General features: G+C 48.0%; 1 protein-coding gene across 1 annotated transcript in view; it reads right to left on the bottom strand.

The window, feature by feature from the left end:
• The window catches only part of Col22a1 (collagen type XXII alpha 1 chain), a 214016-nt gene that overhangs the window by 84738 nt on the left and 115431 nt on the right, over positions 1–13847 (bottom strand). The window contains exons 19-22 of the mRNA XM_029554999.1: positions 13393–13437; positions 12853–12882; positions 12542–12595; positions 8863–8916 (exon numbers count right to left, since the gene is read on the bottom strand). Of these exons, the coding sequence (XP_029410859.1) occupies positions 8863–8916; positions 12542–12595; positions 12853–12882; positions 13393–13437 (183 nt within the window). The remainder of the gene's footprint in view (positions 1–8862; positions 8917–12541; positions 12596–12852; positions 12883–13392; positions 13438–13847) is intronic.

The following is a 13847-nucleotide window of genomic DNA, read 5'->3' as shown; positions in this document are numbered from 1 at the left end:
CGGTAGCAGAATAAATTAAGATTCACAAAAGTCACTTATAAAGTATGACGAAGTGTCGACAAAATAACCAAGCAATGACAAGAGAGAAGGAGATGACGAGGATGGTCACAGGGAAGACGTGCTGAGAGCAGGGTTCTGCCTTCCCAAAGTCCTGTGCTGGCTACAACGCCTAGAAGATTACATGAGGTGGCACAGTAAGTACTTGGTGGTGGTGGTGATGGTGGTGGTGATGGTGATGGTGATGGTGGTGGTGATGGTGGTGATGATGGTGGTGATGGTGGTGGTGGTGATGGTGATGGTGGTAGTGATGGTGGTGGTGATGGTGATTGTGGTGGTGATGGTGGTGGTGATGGTGGTGATGATGGTGGTGATGGTGGTGGTGGTGATGGTGGTGGTGGTGATGATGGTGGTGGTGATGGTGGTGGTGATGGTGATGGTGATGGTGGTGGTGATGGTGGTGATGATGGTGGTGGTGGTGGTGGTGATGATGGCGGTGGTGGTGGTGATGATGGTGGTGGTGATGGTGGTGGTGATGGTGATGGTGATGGTGGTGGTGATGGTGGTGATGATGGTGGTGGTGGTGGTGGTGATGATGGCGGTGGTGGTGGTGATGATGGTGGTGGTGATGGTGGTGGTGATGGTGATGGTGATGGTGGTGGTGATGGTGGTGATGATGGTGGTGGTGGTGGTGGTGATGATGGCGGTGGTGGTGGTGATGATGGTGGTGGTGATGGTGGTGGTGATGGTGATGGTGATGGTGGTGGTGATGGTGGTGATGATGGTGGTGGTGGTGGTGGTGATGATGGCGGTGGTGGTGGTGATGATGGTGGTGGTGATGGTGGTGGTGATGGTGATGGTGATGGTGGTGGTGATGGTGGTGATGATGGTGGTGGTGGTGGTGGTGATGATGGCGGTGGTGGTGGTGATGATGGTGGTGGTGATGGTGGTGGTGATGGTGATGGTGATGGTGGTGGTGATGGTGGTGATGATGGTGGTGGTGGTGGTGGTGATGATGGCGGTGGTGGTGGTGATGATGGTGGTGGTGATGGTGGTGGTGATGGTGATGGTGATGGTGGTGGTGATGGTGGTGATGATGGTGGTGGTGGTGGTGGTGATGATGGCGGTGGTGGTGGTGATGATGGTGGTGGTGATGGTGGTGGTGATGGTGATGGTGATGGTGGTGGTGATGGTGGTGATGATGGTGGTGGTGGTGGTGGTGATGATGGCGGTGGTGGTGGTGATGATGGTGGTGGTGATGGTGGTGGTGATGGTGATGGTGATGGTGGTGGTGATGGTGGTGATGATGGTGGTGGTGGTGGTGGTGATGATGGCGGTGGTGGTGGTGATGATGGTGGTGGTGATGGTGGTGGTGATGGTGATGGTGATGGTGGTGGTGATGGTGGTGATGATGGTGGTGGTGGTGGTGGTGATGATGGCGGTGGTGGTGGTGATGATGGTGGTGGTGATGGTGGTGGTGATGGTGATGGTGATGGTGGTGGTGATGGTGGTGATGATGGTGGTGGTGGTGGTGGTGATGATGGCGGTGGTGGTGGTGATGATGGTGGTGGTGATGGTGGTGGTGATGGTGATGGTGATGGTGGTGGTGATGGTGGTGATGATGGTGGTGGTGGTGGTGGTGATGATGGCGGTGGTGGTGGTGATGATGGTGGTGGTGATGGTGGTGGTGATGGTGATGGTGATGGTGGTGGTGATGGTGGTGATGATGGTGGTGGTGGTGGTGGTGATGATGGCGGTGGTGGTGGTGATGATGGTGGTGGTGATGGTGGTGGTGATGGTGATGGTGATGGTGGTGGTGATGGTGGTGGTGGTGGTGATGGTGGTGGGGGTGATGGTGGTGATGGTGGTGATGGGGGTGGTGGTGATGGTGGTGATGGTGGTGGTGGTGATGGTGGTGGTGATGGTAGTGGTGGTGGTGGTGATGGTGCTGGTGGTGGTGATGGTGGTGGTGGTGGTGATGGTGATGGAGGTGGTGGTGGTGGTGATGGTGGTGGTGGTGATGGTGATGATGGCGGTGATGGTGATGGTGGTAGTGATGGTGGTGATGGTGATGATGGTGCTGGTGGTGGTGGTGGTGGTGATGGTGATGGTGGTGGTGGTGATGATGGTGGTGGTGGTGATGGTGGTGATGGTGGTGGTAGTGGTGGTGGTGATGGTGGTGATGATGGTGGTGGTGGTAGTGATGGTGGTGATGGTGATGATGGTGGTGATGGTGATGGTGGTGGTGGTGGCTGGTGGTGCTGGTGGTGATGGTGGTTGTGGAGGCAGACGCTGTGGTGTTTTAGGTGAAGTCAATGTAGTAGAATCATGTGTTTTCTGCATCTGACATGTTTTACTGTAATAATTTTAAGAACAGTAGGTCTGTTTCCTGTCATTTCTCTTTTCTTCTCTTTTAAATCGCTGCCCAGCACAGTGTCTAGATCAGTGTTTGTAGTTTACCACAAGGGCAGATTTCTCAAGCCATTCTGGATGCCAAAACACTGAGTGGTATTTCCAGGGTGGCCTGTCTGCATGTGGACAAATTCAGAAGAGCAGACCCTCCCTTCCCAGGATGAGTTAACACAGCCACTGGTGGGGCCATTAGCAGGTCCGCTGATATGTGCCGTTTGGTCTTTGCTCAGCTCCCCTTCTCTAGGCCTACAAATGTCAAACATGATTATTTCCCAGTGTAGACTGAAAGCAGGTGCTCGGGGACAAGCTAGTGTGTCCTAACAGATATCCTGGCTCTAGGCCCTGGAATGAAGCAAACAGTAGCTGTGATTCAAGCAATGTGCTCCCATCTGGTCCAGCAGGAAAAGGCTTGAACAACAGAAGCAGAATGAATGTGACACAGACTGAGACCGTCACAATTCTGTCCACGATGCTCCGTGGCAGAAGTCAGAGCTGGTGGGTCAGATGGCATTCAGCAATGATGAGCTCTCAGTGCCAAGGGAAACAGCCAGAGATTAAAGTGATATGTGTCTGTCATATCACAAAGGATGTGTCTGGAAAGTTAGGACTGACCCTAGATGTCTGCAAGGCACTCATAGTTGAGAAATCAGCTTCTAGCTCAGAGTTCTGTGATGTGTGTGGACATACACAGTCCTAATTAGGCACACATTGTGAAGAGTCTGGAGCCAGGCAGACCTGGTTCTGGTCCTGTCTCATCTTACAGCCTGGGTTACCCTGGGCACTGTGATTCATTCCTTTAGGTGTTGGGTTCCTTGTTAATTGACTGGGACTAAAACTACCCCACCCCACAGTACCCTGAAATAACTAAATAATAAACATGAAACAAATCAGCACAAAGCTGGGCTGGGGCGATAGCTCAGTGGGTAAAGTGCTTGTTGCACAAGCATGAAGACTTGAGTTTGGATCCCCAGCACCCATGTAACTGTCTACAACACCAGTGCTAGAGGCCAAAGACAGGCATATGCCTGAGCTCATTGGCCAGTCAGGCTAAGTGAACTGGTGAGTTCCAGGTTCAGTTAAGAACCTTGTCTCCAAAAGTAAGATCCAAACAACAGAGGACGCAAACACCCAGCAGTGACCTCCAGCTTCCACACACATGTATGTGTACCCACACACGCAAACACGTACACCCACAAGGAAAAACATAACAAGGGTGGATGTCTGCCCTGCAGTGACTGTCTCATCCATTTCTACCTTCTGTCAGCTCCATGTCTGCAAAGACCCAATCCACTTCAAAGGTGTGTGTATTCTCGTGTGCTGACACGTGAAGAATCCCATTAGAGGTACGGGGAGCCTCCATCCTTACTGAAGGGAAGAGTCACATCTGCTAGGATTACCTCTACAGTTCTCATCAATGGATGAGAGAGAGAGAAGAAACCAGATGTTAATAAACTCACAGATTGCTCTGAGCTTATTTAAACAGCCAGGAAGAGCAGAGACCCGAGAGCTTGGGAAGTGTGCTGGTGTTTACTGCGAGTTTCAAAGACACCATCTCCACAATTATATAGCTGAGGCGTTCCAAATTTTGCATTTAAATTCTTTTAAAAATTTATTTTTTATTTTATGTACACGAGCGTTTTCTCTGCATATATGTAAGTGCACCCATGCATGCAATGCTTGTGGAGGCCAGAAGAGGGTGTTGGATCCCATATAACTGGGGTTGCAGACAGTTGTTAGCTGTCATGTGGGTGTGGGGAACTGCACCCAGGTCCTCTGCAAGACCAGCCAGTGTTCTTAACCACGAGGCCATCTCTCAAGCTCCCAGTTTAAATTCTTGATTTTTTTGTCTTGTCAAGACAAGAGAAACAAAAACATCTAGCCTCGTTCTCTTCACTGAACCTGAACATGCCTGTCCAAGGTGAGTTACACAGGTGGCGATACCAGTCCTGGATCCCTGGAGGACTGACATGAGTGGTAGGGTAGGTGTTTCAGGGTGAATGGTGACGTCACCAGGGAGCCTAGAGTGTGCAGGAATGAGCTTAGGCTGGCTGTTCTGATAGAACATTCCAGATTCACATAAAACTGCTCATGCCCCATGTCAGCTAATTGAATGGTCGCTGTTTGCTTATCTTCGAGTATAGACAGGTAGAAGGAAGCTGGGTCAGAGGATACCGTCTCTGCCTCCTCGTAGGGCATGAGCTCCTTGTGTACTATCATATGGCAGGGGTGTGGCCTCTCTTCAGGTCTGTGGGATGGTGTAGACTAGGCTATGTTTAGCTTCCAATTCTGTTTTCACCATGTAATTGGGAACACCAGCATTGTCTGAAATTAATGCATTTACCTTGCCAGGGATTATACTGTCTGCCTGTGGCTGATCTCTAAAGCAATGGGCCTGGAATCCTTCCCCTACCTCACGTTTTAGTCTGCTTCACCATTCACAAGTTTCTGTGCTTGGTCTTCGTCTGCTCTCTTCCTTTAAACAGCCTAAGTGTGCATTGATACTGGAGAGTGCTTCCCAGTGATGTTTCAATTGAAATTGATGAGGAGGAAATGACAGGTCACAGCAAGAAAGCAGAGATGTAATTTTTGAATAAGCCATCCTGTCTCGGGTTTTCCTGACTCCGAAGGGGATAAAGGCCCAGGAACCTTCTTCCTAGCCCTCAGCATCTCAATTAGCCTCCATTCTTTCCCCCATGGCTGCAGGCGCTAAGCTAAATGTCCACAGGCTAGAACACAGCCTAAATTAGTGAGCAGGCCCAGACTATCAGAGGGTCATGGGGCCCCTGAATACCCTCGATCACCATGTGTAACTCACCAGAGGCAGTGGGAATAGAGAGACCACCCTCTCCTCCTGCAGCCACATTCTGCTCCCTGCTTCCCTGTGTTACACAATGGTCCTTCAGGACCCAACTTCTGCCTTTTTTTGTGTCCTTACTACCTAGCCTGTGAAGTGGGCCAGGCTGGAAGGTCAGCAGCCTCTGTGCGTCCCTGTCCCCAGCCTGGCCTGAGCAGCCCGCCTTCATCACTTGATTATCATCAGCTCCTGAATGGTCTCCCCACCTCATAATTGATTCTCAACCTGGCAGCCAAATGGATGTGCTCGGAATCAACACTGTGGTGCCCAACACTGCAGTGAGCAAGTGCAGCCGGGCGCAGAGGAGGCAGATCGTGCTGAGCACTTGGGTAAATATTTGATGAAATTTCAAGCTGTGGTTTTCACAGATTTGGGTGTGATAATGCTATTATGGTTTGGATTTGGAGACGCTGTGCTAAAATATTCATATCTATGTGATGGGACTAAGTTCTTCCAGCTCACCTAGTGGTGATCATGAGTATAAATAAAACAGACTTTTCCATGACTCGATGAGTGTTGAAATAGAGACTGGAGTACTGACTTTTTCCCATAATGGAGCATGGTGAAATCAGGGCACATGTCCCATACTTCCTGCATGCTGAAAGCCACAGTCCTGTCACTGGTGCCCAGGACCTGACACTAATGGATTCTGGTTGCTCTTATTTCATCTCCCCTCCTAGAACTTGCTAACACCAGCCACATGGATCCCTGCTCAGACACACCAAGCAGCCCCTGCCTTGGCTCGAGCTGCTCATCCTCTGTCTGGTGGGACCTTCCCACGGCTGGCAACCCGGCCCACCACCTCACCTCCAGAAAGTCTGTTCAAACACACTGTTCCCACTGGAGCATTTCTGAATCATCTGCTTGAATGATAACTGCTGTGTCTCCTTTCCTCTGCCTGCCAGGGTATCAACAGCATCAGGGAAGGGCTACCCTTGGTGAACCAGCATCTTGGCCAGCGCAGTACCTGGTGCACACTCAATGATAAATGTTTGTTGAAAGGATAAAATTGTAGAAGAAAGGGAAAGTCATGGGATAGGAAAGGGGGAAGAAGAGAAACAGGAAGGAGAAAGGAGAAGACGTGGGGAAGGAAAGAGGGTCCTGGGTGGGCGTCTCCAGTCCAGTGCTGGCAGAGCTGGGACAAGAAGTCATATCCACGGCACTTAGGCATCACAACCAATGCACTCCCAAACTGAAGACCAAGGGCAGTGGTAGTTCTGGTTTCAAGGAAGCAGTGTGGTCTCTCTAAAGCACGCTTTCTCCATCTGCATGACCATTTAACCACAAGGCTGCCTGAGACAGCACCTGCTCCCGCATCACCTGCTGGAGGGCTCAGCAGCCTTCCCTAAGCTGAGCTCCCCGAGGTCCTTGTGAAGACCTCATTGTCTATCAATTTTCTTGAGGCCTGATGAGAGTTAGCTTCAGGTAGGCATCAAGTTTCTTAGCTGACTGTGAGCTCCTGGTAGGAGAGCCCTAAATCTTTTCAGTAAATCCCAAAGTAGTTAGTAAAATGTCTGTGCAGAACAAGAGCTCAGCACAACTCTGCTGACATGTGATGTGGAAAGAAGGATGTGCAGGCCTATGTGGGAATACATGAGGGGTCACCTAGCAGCTGTGCGCTACGTGGGTCTGGCCTTGGTTCACAGACACTATCATGAGGGGAGGCCGACACCTAGTCCAGCCACTTCTCCATCTCACTGTTTCCACCTATTTATCTGCTTCCCTGGGTCTCTGTTCTATTCATCAAATCTCAAAAACTGGTCCAGTCACCTAATTCTCAGGTCCACTGAGCTGTGCTAAGTATGGACCAAGCCAGCTCCACACCATTTGCAGTTGATGTGGCTCATACAAGTAAAAGGGCTTCTTGGGATGATGACAGACAATTCTGGAAGCACACCAAGTAGGTCCCAGACAATCAAATCCAAGAAAGCGTGGGCCTGACCAGCTTCTACAAGACCTCCTTCCCCCACGTTAGTTAATTAGATAAAGATGTAAATGAAGACTGTTCAGTCATCTTTATATAACAGCTCTTCCCACCAAATAATACTATATTAGGAAAAGTAGTGCTCACACAAGTTCAATGCAAGCAAAGAAAGGTGCTCATAAACACAAATTATATAACATGGAAGGGTACTGTTTTCTATACGGCTATGTGTGAACATGTTCAGAGAAAAAGTACCATGACAGCTGGGCCATCCTGAACAGCCTCAGTCATAGCAACTTAGACACCACAAGGCTTCACCACTGTAACAATGAGGCAACAAGCTTTCAGAGACCAGGTGACATTCAAGGGTCACACAGCCTTGAAGGATCAAGCTCAGATGCACCTCATTTCAAAGTCAAGGAATCTTCCTCTACACAAAGGAGAAAGCAACATACTGGCAACATACTGGCTATGGCCAAGTTCTGCTTAGGAAAGTGACTCTCTCGTCTCCCACCCATGGAGCCTTGGAGGCATCTTTCCGAATCTCTCATGGCCTTCACAATAAGCTTCTCCTAGAAGCTTGTAAATTCAAGGTGTCTAGGAGAAGCAAAATTATTTGGGAGTTCACCAGTGGGCAAAACCAAGTTGAATCCTGTTGAGTAACAAGTGGTCACCTGGTTTTAGAATGAAGATGTGGAGTGTTGCAGGCCCAACTCCCTCAGTCAATCCACTCCAAGTAAGCAAAATCATTCCTCAACTGAGACACTGAACCTTCAGTCTAAAAGGGTCATAAGGGGAAAGTGGCTGCCTCAGCAAGCCCCCAGGACCTCCACCCACCCACAGGCTAGTGGCGCCATGGCCTCTGAATGAAAAACTCTAGAGGCATGAAGCTGACTGTATCTGGGGCCACCGGACTCACCGCTGGATGCGGCACTGATGGAGAGCTCCCTTTGGGAAGCCGGGATGAGGGCACAAGCTTCAGAGTTAGGCTGCAGTGTGTGTGCCCCACTCTGTGCCACTCACACTGTTGGGAACTGGGGAGAAAGAGCTAAGTCTGGGTTCCTGTTCAGTTTGCTGTAGGGCAACCAGCAGTGTATGTGGTATTTGTATGCGTCGGTAGCCCTCCTACTTAAGCCTGTCAGAGGTGCAAAATTTACATAAGACAAATGCTAAATTAAATTAAACTTGATTAAATCAAATAGAATACCATGAGATAAAATATTCAGTAATAACATGCATATTTGTATCCAAGAAATTGTAACCATTTGGCAAATCACTACATTTTACCCCTTTGGTCTCTTAGGCATTTTGCAAAATTGTTTCTAACATCATCTCCTGTAAGAAGCCTTGGCCACTGCCGGTCTGGGCCAGTTGCCTATCTCTGAGCCTACCCCCACCGCCACCCCACTGGGCCTGTTTCTATGAGGAGTTCTGACTACCCAGGGATACGTGTCCTACATACCAGACTCACAGACGATCATAGACTCCTCTCTAGAAACCCAAGGCCCATCTAAAAGGAGAGCACATGGTGTGTTCCCAACCAGATTAATGAACTGAGCCCAATCTTTCTGCTTCCATTGTTCACGTGCAAGGGCTGGACTCTTGTCCTCTGTTGGACATTATGAAATGGAGGCCAGTGCAGATGAGTGTCAGAAGGGGAAGACAGTTTACTTACTCGGAGACCTTGAGACCCAGGAAGTCCTTCTCTGCCTTCTGGACCCGTTAAACCCTTTAGGAGATGAAAAAAAAGAGAGAAATGGTAAGTGTGGGGTTCCACAGCATGGCCTGCTCTGCCCTCTTACGACACGGAAGTGTCACTGCAGCTTCATGGGGAACCATGAAGTCAGAAGGGAAACAGCAATCCGTGCTCTGAAACCTATTATAAAACATCCAGACGTGTGGTGGTCTGAATGAGAAATATCCCCATAGGCTCGAGTACGTGAACACTTAGCATATGGTCCCCAGTTGGTGATGCTGCTTGGGGAAGGTCGTGGAGACTTAAGGTGGCGTGGCCTAGCTGGAGGAGGCACATCCCTGGGAGTGGGCTCTAAGAGTTGCTAGCCTCGCCTCACTTCCAGCTTCCTCTCTGCGTCCTGCACAGCTTGAAGATGTGAGCACACAGCTTTCTGCTCCAGCTGCTTCCTGCCAGGCCTCCCCACCATGATGGGACCGTAAGCCAGAGTAAACTCTTCCTTCTATAAGTTGCCTTGGTCATGGTGTTTTATCACAGAACAGAAAAGTAACCAATACACACTTCAGTGTAACAAGAACGAAAGAGACAATGCCATGTGTGTTCTGCAGGAGGGCGCCGCGAGCATGACGTGACTACTTCAGGGTTTGCATAAAACATACAGAGGAATAATCAGGAACCCAAGTTTAACTCTAAATCCAGTGCTGTTTCCCTTTAACTTGCCATCTCAGAAGACACTAGCCGGGGTTTTCTGACCCTCAGGCAACAATGATAAGCAGAGTACAACAGCTGGGAAACATAATGTTGCCTGGGAATGGTACATGTCAATTAGACAATAAACTTTGATGTTTGTGCAGGGTGTGACCTCGGAGTGTCACCAGACATCACTGAATCCCCACCATGTCTCCTCTAAAGTGAAGACAGTGCAGCCATTTACTGAGCAGCTGAGATCACATGAAGAGTGGACCCTCAGGCCAGACACACCACACATAGACCCAGGCAAGATCATGTAGAACAAGCAGGGAAACCGGGTGGACAGCGTAAACCCTCAGCTCAAGCTCAGGCTCCATTGCCAGGTCTGGTAAATTGTGGCCAGAAATGTCTTCTCACTCACTACGTTTTCCTCATCTTAAACAAACAGCATCACCCACGTGGTCCCTGATGCCAAGTGTTACGTAACTGTACGGTGACCAAGCTACATGTAGAGCCATGGTCCTGTCCTCCTATATCGCTGTCTGCATGAATGCACACATGACAAGAATTACAGGAGTAAATCCCTTTACTCACAAGGAAAACATGCCTAGCTCAGGGCTCACTAAAGGGGGGGACCCCTGCCGATCTCAGGGCTCACTAGAGGAGGAGACCCCTACAAGAGCTATTCTGCTGTAAGCATTAGAAAACACCTGCTGTTGATCTGCTCGCAGGCCCTTTAGTGGCTCAGAGAGACATTGGTAAGATGACCAGACCCTGCTTCATCCCAGGGAATGGAAGCACAGTGCCAGCATTACATGCATAGCATTATATGGCATTTCCATTTAGAGAATGGGATATATTTTCCTCTCTGAGGTTGCTGAACACAAACTCAAAAACTTTCATTCTCCACAGAAGGCACTGAAGTCAAGCTTCTCAGTTTGAGTCAATCCAATGAATATTTAGGGTGCAATTACTCTGTTGATGGCCCTGAGACAGATGCCTCTGGGGAGTCAAAAGAAGGTAGAGATGAAGGCTAATATCTATACTGAGCTTAGGAAATCCTCACAGAGCACTGCATTGAACATTAGTCTATTTAACCCCATAGCATGTTTGTGTAAGAGGAGATAATGATCATGATGGTGATGATGATGATGATGATGAGGAGGAGGAGGAGGGTTATAGATGAACCAACTGATCATTACAGTCATTAGGTACTGTTACCAAAGACCCAAATCTACACTGTGGAAGGAAAAAAAACAACAGTGATGTGAGGTAAGGACTTTGACTCCTAACTGTGGATGCCTTCCATAGCCACACTGTGGCCATATCCCACTGTCATGTCCTCCTAATGTTTACTGGCAGGGGCATCTCCCCACAAGTATGCATTAAGTTTCCACCAGGTAATAAACCTCGGGGATTTAGAAATGAAATACTGGTCCTGGACTTAAGAATTTTAGTCTTAGACCTCTCATTACTGTTCCACTGTTTTGTTTTGGGTTTTGTTTTGTTTGTTTTGTTTTGAGACAGGGTCTCCCTGCAGCACCAGCTGGCCTGCAGCTTGCTATGTAGACCAGGCTAAGCTGGCCTCAATCTCACAGAGATCCACCTGCCTCTGCCTCCCAAGTGCTGGGATTAAATGTGTGTGCCACTACGCCCAGCTTACTGCTTCTTTTAAACAGAGACTTTAGATAGGTGCTTTCTTCCTGAAATCCATCCAATGGAATTTCAGTATCAGCGCATGGTATTGTATAAGTCCTGTTCTATAATTCCAGAATACACAATGTGGAGGTCATCCTCAGAACCATGGACAGCTATCTCAGTCAATGCATTTCAGCTGTTCTGACGGACAGATTTAGGAAGAGGTTCAAGACCTTCTCTGTGTCCTATTTAATGGATCATCGTACAGTGTTGAAAGTATTTAGGCTAGGAAGTCAGACAGACCTGGTTCAAAGTTGTGTTTTGCGTCTTAATAGCTGACTGGCTTACTGTAATCCACTCAACGGTTTCCACACTAAGTTTGTCACTGGTGAAGATGAACAAGAGGATTTCCACCCCTGCAGACATCATAGGGATATATTTGTATGTAAACATATACTATTGTATAGAAATCCAATATATCCAAATATAGAAAAATATATTTATATTCTTCACAGAGCTAAAATATCGAAAGAATACTTCACATGTCGCTTAAATCTCTCAAAAATTATAGTGATGGTGTACAGCTATTGGGAATCAGCCTAGAAGAGGTAGAAAAAAATGTAGCTTTATTGGCTAAAAAGTTTTTGTATAAAATTGTCCTAATTACACTGCAATTAAACATCATCTAGGTCTCTTTTATCTTTACCCCAGCCAAACATGTCCCAGTATCCTAATGACAAAAAGGCCTCCAAAGTTCACCATGAATCACACTTACGGACATTTATAAATAGAGCCACTTCATTTCCCGCAATAAAATGCAGTGAGGTGGAAAAATCTGCAATGTGTGGCCTGGAAATGCAACTTTAAAATGACCCCATGGACCTCACTACATCCTTATTAATCATCCCTAGTATCTGAACTTTTGTCATAAATGATCACAGGAACCTTTCAATATCCTTTTCCCAAATGGTTATTTACACACCATTAAGTTCTTAATAGGGGCAGAAATCAAAGGCTGCAGGCTCTGAGGCCCTGCTCAGAAAGGTGGGGAAGTAAATGTGCATGAAGCGATCCAGCTAGCATTTGCTAGCCAATCTCAAAGAAGCTGACAAGACAAGAGACCCTGATCCCGGCCTGCATGGGACTAGGGACTCTGAAAGCAGGCTGCGGGCCACCCATACTTTATCCGAATGCAGTAATTCCATGGGTTCATTGTCCTGGGGAAGATGGTGCTACCCACAGCACCTACCCTGAGTAATATCAGGGCTTCTGAGAATATGCCCTCACCAGTAAGAGTTCAGAGTGCACCGTGTGCTGGGGGCGAATGACTTACTGGAGCTCCTGGGGGCCCAGGTAGGCCCTGGTGGCCTCTTGGTCCTGGAGCTCCCTGGAAACACAAGACAAATGCACATTAGCCACCACTCTCCTCGCCACATGAGCAGGCCACCACCACCCATGGCCCTTTACTGACTAGAATCTACTTCCCAAGTTTCCAGCAAAGGCATGGACACAGGCATTTGATTCTCGCAGGAAGCAAGTGGATGCTTTCATGTCTCAATTTACCTGAGCCCAACTCCCCATGGCTGTGACATCTCCTCTACTACAGCTTAAATACAGGCACCAGGGGGACCCACACTCCCTTACCTGCTCCCCCTTCAGGCCCTCTCTCTGCACCTGAGAGACAAGCAGAAGTTAGTAAAGGTGTGGTTTTCTCTGCACTAATCAGTCCCGGATGCAGCTTCTGACTCTGCTGTGATTTGATTCAATGTTTGGTGGTGAGTCCTGTTTTGCTTTGTTTGGATTTTGTTAATGGTTTTTAATAGTATTATTAATTATGCAATGGGTTCCATTATGGCATTTCACACATGTATATAATGCTTTGGATGGCATTCACCTCCATTCCTCCTCTCTTCCCCCTCTGGCCCCCGCTGGCTTCCTGCCTCTTCTCAGTTGTCTTTCATACCTTTTTTCGTAATGATCCAATGAGTCTAATTAGCATTGCTTACAGGAGCATGGGTAAGGCCACACCACTGGAGGAATGTCTCACCTCCCAATAATCACTGCCTATAGACCCTCATCCAACCTGTCATCAGAAGTTCCACTTTATGCTAAGAGGTCAGGATTCTTCGAGTGACTCAAGTCCATGAGCATCTGAGTACGTGTGTCCCACCATCAGTGACTTACCACAGAGCCCGGCACACCAGGAGGCCCTGCAGGTCCCACATCTCCCTGTAGAGAGATGGAAAGCAAATCAACAGTTAGTGCGGCAATCTTCTCCTCCCGCCCATCACAGGCACTTTTATTCTTAAAATTCACGGGCTTCTCATTACTTCATCACATTTGTCATCATGACTTCATGCATTGTCATTATATACAATTATACCTACTGTCACCTAGCTGTCACCTATCTATCACCTATCATCTATGTATCATCTATCTATCATCTATCTATCATCTATCAATCATCTATCATCTATCATCTATCAATCAGCTATCCGTCATCTATCTATCATCATCACTTATCATCATCTGTCATCTATCTATCATCATTTATCATCTATCATCTATCAATCATCTATCTATCATCTATCTATCATCATCTATCATCTATCATCTATCTATCATCTATCATTCATCTA

This window comes from Nannospalax galili, unplaced genomic scaffold (genome assembly GCF_000622305.1).
Source record: "Nannospalax galili isolate Female #2095 unplaced genomic scaffold, S.galili_v1.0 scaffold525, whole genome shotgun sequence".
Taxonomy (NCBI): Eukaryota; Metazoa; Chordata; class Mammalia; order Rodentia; family Spalacidae; genus Nannospalax; species Nannospalax galili.
This window is presented reverse-complemented; position numbering and strand designations above follow the sequence as displayed.